Source organism: Rhopalosiphum padi, unplaced genomic scaffold (assembly GCF_020882245.1).
Source record: "Rhopalosiphum padi isolate XX-2018 unplaced genomic scaffold, ASM2088224v1 scaffold1, whole genome shotgun sequence".
Lineage (NCBI taxonomy): Eukaryota > Metazoa > Arthropoda > Insecta > Hemiptera > Aphididae > Rhopalosiphum > Rhopalosiphum padi.
The window spans coordinates 10,218,574-10,225,032 of NW_026869996.1; the positions used below are offsets into that span (position 1 = coordinate 10,218,574).

The 6,459-nt window shown below is 30.4% G+C and overlaps 1 protein-coding gene across 1 annotated transcript; it reads left to right on the forward strand.

Annotated features, from left to right (window-relative positions):
* Positions 1–837: 837 nt before the first annotated feature.
* On the forward strand, positions 838–1,384 carry LOC132931219 (52 kDa repressor of the inhibitor of the protein kinase-like). The gene is made up of 2 exons (XM_060997340.1): positions 838–1,194; positions 1,271–1,384. Exons 1-2 carry the CDS (start codon positions 838–840, stop codon positions 1,382–1,384), a joined length of 471 nt encoding a protein of 156 aa, XP_060853323.1.
* Positions 1,385–6,459: the final 5,075 nt, after the last annotated feature.

Sequence of the window (6,459 nt, forward strand, 5' to 3'; positions counted from 1 at the left end):
ATTTGAGGTGAGCGAGTAACTAAGGGCTAAGACCCTTATAAACAAAAATTATTATTAAATATTTTACTGTCCTTAGAATAATTTATCAGAATATTGAATTTAAAGTGATGTAAATCTACCTATGTTATTTTATTAGGTATTTATTTTATTATTTACCTTATTCAATTTGTTTCTGGGATGTTGATATATCTGTATTATATTATCTAAATACCTAATACTGTTATGAACCTATTTTCTTAATTTATATTTTTATACTTACTTTTAAACGAGCATTGCTCTGGTGTATCCGATAAACAAATTTATGCCTAAATAAAGTATCTATTTATTTACCCATGTGCATTTACGGTTTCATTAATTATTAGTAACAATATTGGCTTAACCCCCCCCCCCCCCCCATAAAACGTCAGTCGTCAGACGACAATAATTTTATCAGTGGCGTAGTTATGGGGGGGGGGGGGGTGTAAGGGGATTCCTCCCCATCATCAAAACAAAATGTTTTTTTTATATTGGTTATAATTTTAAATAATAGTTATACTAAATAATACTAGTGCATAAATTAACATGTATATTATTATTATTACTATTTATAATAATATAGTTGTAGAAATTATCCGAGTGTTTACACATCTATTAAGAAAACCAATTATAAAATCGACGAAAACAGCGATAACGGCCTCCGACGTTCAGCACGCCGACACTGGTCGATAATATTATATACGATATTACGATCTTTCGACATAATATTTCATTTGATTGTTATAATTTGAAACTTTGAAACATTAGTTTTTTTAAATTCAAAATTTTTTAAAATTACACTACACGATACGCATATCAACTATGGAACATCAGAAAATATTAAAAGGATTTCAAAACTTATTTCCAAAAACGTTAGAAATGTCAACACTTGAAAAAGATGAATTTATTAGCTTGATAGATTTTTATAATAATGATTTGGCAGATAACAATAAAGATATTTTGATATCTGAGTTAAAACTTTGGCAACGTAAAATACTTGCATTAGATAAACAACCTAAAAATGCTATGGATGCTTTAATTATCTGCAATGACATGTATCCAAATATATACAAATTGCTACAAATATTAGCAACACTACCTGTTTCAACAGCTTCATCCGAAAGGTCTTTTTTGTCATTGAAGAGAATTAAAACGTACCTAAGGAATACAATGTCAGAGGTATTTATATAATATATTATATTATAGGAACTGTATTTAATTAAACAAAAATATGAATGAAATTTTAAATTTTTAGAAAAGATTAAATGGATTAGCAATACTGTCCATTCATCGTTCAATATCAGTAGATGCAAAGGAAGTGTTGGACGAATTATCTACAGACAAACGACGGGTGGATTTTATTTTATGAATTTCTTATTATAATAAACTAATATAACACTATAAAAACTATTTATAACTAAAACCAATTTGAAACAAAATAAAAATGACGTTTAGTTTAAATAATAACTTGTAAATTTAATCATATATATATTTTAAAACCACCCCCCAGAAAAAATCGTATCTACGCCGTTGAATTTTATTAATTTAAATTTGCGTGATAAACCACTGCACACTGCTCTGATTGCTCTGAATACGAAGAATACCTAAATAAAAAATAATTAAACGTTTGTGATGATAAAGCAAAGCTTCTCTTATCATACTTGATCTTGATTTGATAATTGGTATAATTATATGAATATTATATTGTCAGAAATGTAGTGCAAACTCATTTGTTGTCATAATTGACAATCAAAAATTAAACCTCCCCCCTTAAAAAACCCGGGATACGGCACTGACTCGTACCACGATAATTGAATACGAAAACTGGCTTGAAGACTCCAAGGTTAGGCAATCGTCGCAGAGAACCTTATATTAAGCATGGAGAATTGTGCTCTCGTTCACATGAAGATAGAGAAGAATGAGAAGAATCTTAATCTGACCTACACTGGCTACACTCATTGTAACTGACAGTCTGCAACCCACTTAGCAGAGAAGGAACTTGGAGTCACATATCAATGTTACAATAGTCCCAGCAAACTTAATCTAAGTTCAGGATTGAAGTTCCTCAGAACCAATCTCACAGAAAACTTTCAAGACAGAATCTCAGAAACATCGTTTTAAAGAATACTTTAGTATAAAGCCACTTAGAATAACTACAATAATTTTATTTTTTCGTAAATAAATCGATAAACTTAACAGGAAGGTTACCTAGGTTAACATCGTCTAACCTAACATAACCTAAAGAATTGACTAGAATCAAAATACTTATTTTACAGCCCCAATTTTATAGAGTAGATTTATAGACTTGTAAACATTGTTATATATATGTGTGTGTGTGTGTATAAATTATGAAAAATTGCACTTAATAATTAGGGAATAAAATATTATTTTCAAAAAAGTATATTTAGTTTTTTAATTTAATAAATTACTTTTATAATATTATTCAATACGTTTTTCTCTAAAGCTATAAAACAGGAATGTCTAATCACAATTTATAATTTATAATATAGTCAATAGGCAACTCGCTGTGCTCTACTATCCACGGCCAAGCCTTTATACAGGGGCGTAAGAGTTAGATTATGTCACTACCCCCACCACAACCACTAAATTAAAATTAATAATTATTTACCACATGATTAGTAATTATGTATATTTATGAGTAGTTCATGTATTAAAAATATTTAAAAAACCGCCGATAATCGATTTATCTTGAATACGTGCTTGGCCGCAGCGAAGAAAGACCACCAAAAAAGTTCTTATATTATCTATTCCACCCGGCCATTGTTTATTGTGCGACGACATTCGACGGGACTCGACGATTGTTCACGACGACGCTTGTCGACTTGTTTTAAAATTAGTATCGTCCCGGGCGTACCGTCAATATCGTAAAAACAGTACCACGGTAGATAAGCATTGATCAGTTGTGGTTCAGTCTCGATCCATTCGCCGTAATTGGCCATCGCGGCAACGCGTGAACATTGGCAACAGCGCGCGTCCTCGCCCTACCTTCTTCTCTACCCTGACTACCGTCCAACAACCAATGAATAGTAACCATAGCGATGGCGCGGCGTTAGCGTCAGTGTCGCCATCATGTTAGATTTAAAGTGTAAACAATAAACATCGTTGGCGTCGGGTAAGAACGCTACCCCTTCTCCCTCACCATCATCGTCTCACCACACGGCTCACACTAACAACAGACAACAGTACAGATAGTAGTCGATTTTCTATCAACACTCAACAGCCATTTCACCAGCGTTACTATTCTCACACGTCGTCCATTATTCCATCCAACAAATATTATTGCCGCCGCCGCCGCCGTCTAGCAAATCGCAATTCGAAGACCGTGACCAGTCTCCTGACCGCCAGCTACTGTTGCATTTAACAACCACAAACATGTAAGTTACCGTTGTGATCTCTATGTATTGTTATTATACCCACATGTACCTACCCCCAACATGCCAGCTACTATTGTTACCTATAGGCTATATTAAACTAGACAAGTAGGTAGGAAATTCGTGTATGGACACCATAATATAAGGATAATATGCTATTATATCTACGCTGGCGTAGATGACTAAACGACTGGACGACATTGACGACCGTAAACAAAACGACTGCATTCCGTTTCGTCGGGAAAATCGTCGCGTTTTTATTCACAGTTGTGCCGGGGCTTTGGTGCCTAGCTGACTAGTTTTTTGTATCAGTAATTTTTAATTCAAAAAAATGCTTCCAAACCAATGGTCGGCAACCGGCGGCCCGCGTCGCTAATGTATACGGGTCCGCGATATAAGAAACCCTAGACGCTGCAGAGCGGTCATAAAATGCAAATTTCTTATTGGTCGGCTGATCGTTATCAATAATAATTAAATATCATTATCATTATAACCAAATAATCTATTCTGTGTTATAACCATAAATATAAATAACAAATATATAAAAATATAAATATATATAACAATATAGTTACATTCATCACAAAATGAATTATAAATACGAGAATGAAAAATATTTCAAAGATTGAAAGGTAATAGGTATGTTTCTTCGTAGAAACTTAAAGTTATTATAATTTTAAAATGTGTACTATTGTAATTTGTTTGTAAATAATAAATAATCAAAATATTATAACTTATAAGTACTGTTCAAAATTAATTTATAAACAAATAAAATAAAATAAACTAGTTAAATATATAAACAAATAAACTGAAATAAACTTTACAAGATAAATATATAAACAAATGACAATTTTAATAGTAAGTAGGTAATTATTCCAATTTTAAGTTGATCTGCCGTGGTAAGTTGCATTCATTTGGTTTTTAGTAATATTATGGTTAAGATTATGAATCCTTTTTTTAATTTTACATTTTTCTGCTTTTGGAGGTCGCCCAGATAAAACCTTTCTTGAACCTCGAGTTAATCCTTGTCTTCTCCTAGAAATAGCAGTTGGCTGAACTTTTATTTGACCTCTTTTTTTGTTGACTGATGTTAGGCTTCTATTAATATTTACAAGAAACGATGTTAGCTGTTTTGGATTTTTTATACATTTTAATTTGGTAGCAAACTTTTCACGAATTTCTAGTGGTATATGTATTAGGTAGTCTTCTAATCTGGAAAATTCATCTTTTATGTTTTTTGTTACAGTAGTATTCCTTTCTGTTTCATTTATGTCATTTATAATAGGAAAATCAGTCAAATTTGAATTGTCTTTGAAATTGAAATTAACTTGATTTATTGAGTCATTACTTAAAGTAGTATGATCAATATTAGTGGATATTGAATTACTTTCTTTAAGAGCATAAAACCAGCCACTCGAGGGACATTTTTCTCCTAGAGCCAATTTCCCAAGTAAATGTCGCTCTTCAAATGTTACAGATGGTGCATTAGGAAAAGGTAAATTAAAGTTTTTATGGAGCCAAGCCTGATGTTTACAAAATGCTCCTACAACTCCTACAGAACAATTACAAACTCCAATACTTATGTTTACTGTGTACTGAACATCATCTTTTGATGAGCTAGATATTAAAAACAATCCATTACCTTGATTTGTAATATCGTTTACAGTTATATTAGACATTTTTTTATATAGTTCAATATATTTTCTTTGAATTTCATCTTTACGGACATGTGCATGATCTAATATTCTTGTGATGAAGTATTCTTCCCATACTTTTGAAACTGACTCAACTAAAGCAACAACATTGTACGCTTTAGTTCTACATAGAACAATTTCTTTTAAAACCCTTATTAATGCTTCAGCATAATTATTAGTGTTGTTCCCACCTGTTAAAATATTTAAACGGTATAATTGAACCCATTGTGTTCTTCGTTTATAAAAAATTTCAAAACGTTTTACAAATTTTGGAAAATCATTTGATAATTTTTTAATATCTAACACAGCTTCTTCCAAATTCTTTTCATTGTCTGCATACATGACCTATTAATTATAACAGTATATCATATCACTAAAATTTTTTTAATTTTTTGATTAGTAGGATTAATTTTTTATACTTTTTTAAAAAACTCCATTAAAGACTGTCTTTTGTTTTGGACAATTTGATTTTTTGAGTCAGTTAACCAACGCCATTCTTTCTGACCTACATGAAAATGACATAATAATTGCTTGCTAGTAGGCCAAACTTCATGTAATGCCTGTTTCTCAGCAGCTGAGTCATCTGTCATAAAGACATATGGTGCCTAAAATTATAGACAATGGTTAATCAGTATAATAATAACAATCTATATGTTTTAATTAATACAAAATAAACTTACATCAATATTCCCAAAACACTTTGGGTATATTAGCTTTAAAAATCCAAAAGCAGTTTTACAGCTTTCAGCAGATTGTCCCGGATGTAATAAAAGTGCTATAGGTACTGTCAATAGAATAGTGATAGTCGTTTCTAAAGTATCACAACTACTGCTACTGTCACAAAATATTAATTCTTTTGAAGAACTTAACATATGAGCTCTTTTCATTATTGATGTTGAAACAAGAACAACCCAATTAGACTTTTCCTCAAGTATATACACAGAAATTCCTAATTAATAATTATAAATATTTTGTATTCATATACATTTATATTTAATGATTCAGTTGATAAATTAATACATTTGATATGGTTGTGTATTTTAATAATTGTATTGATTTAACGATAAAAATGCTAATATTTTCATTATAACCTTATATTTTATATTTTTATACAAGATTTCAAAACTTATTTTTGCAAATTATCAATTTTATACCTTCCGTGGGATATGGGAAGTTAATAAAATATTGGTTTTATAATAATGTATATTTATTTAATACAAAATAATATGTATTTTAAACACTTTTAAAAGTATTAGCATTTGAGTATTAATTTAAAATAATTGTAATGCTTATAAGTAAAGTTATTACTACCTACTATATTTTCTAATCATGATATGATCTTCAAATATAATTCTAGC

Coding starts and splice junctions, on each gene's coding strand:
- LOC132931219 (XM_060997340.1), top strand. CDS start 838: ATGGAACATCAGAAAATATTAAAAGGATTTCAAAACTTATTTCCAAAA. Junction 1,195..1,270: donor TAAGGAATACAATGTCAGAG/GTATTTATATAA, acceptor TTAAATTTTTAG/AAAAGATTAAATGGATTAGC.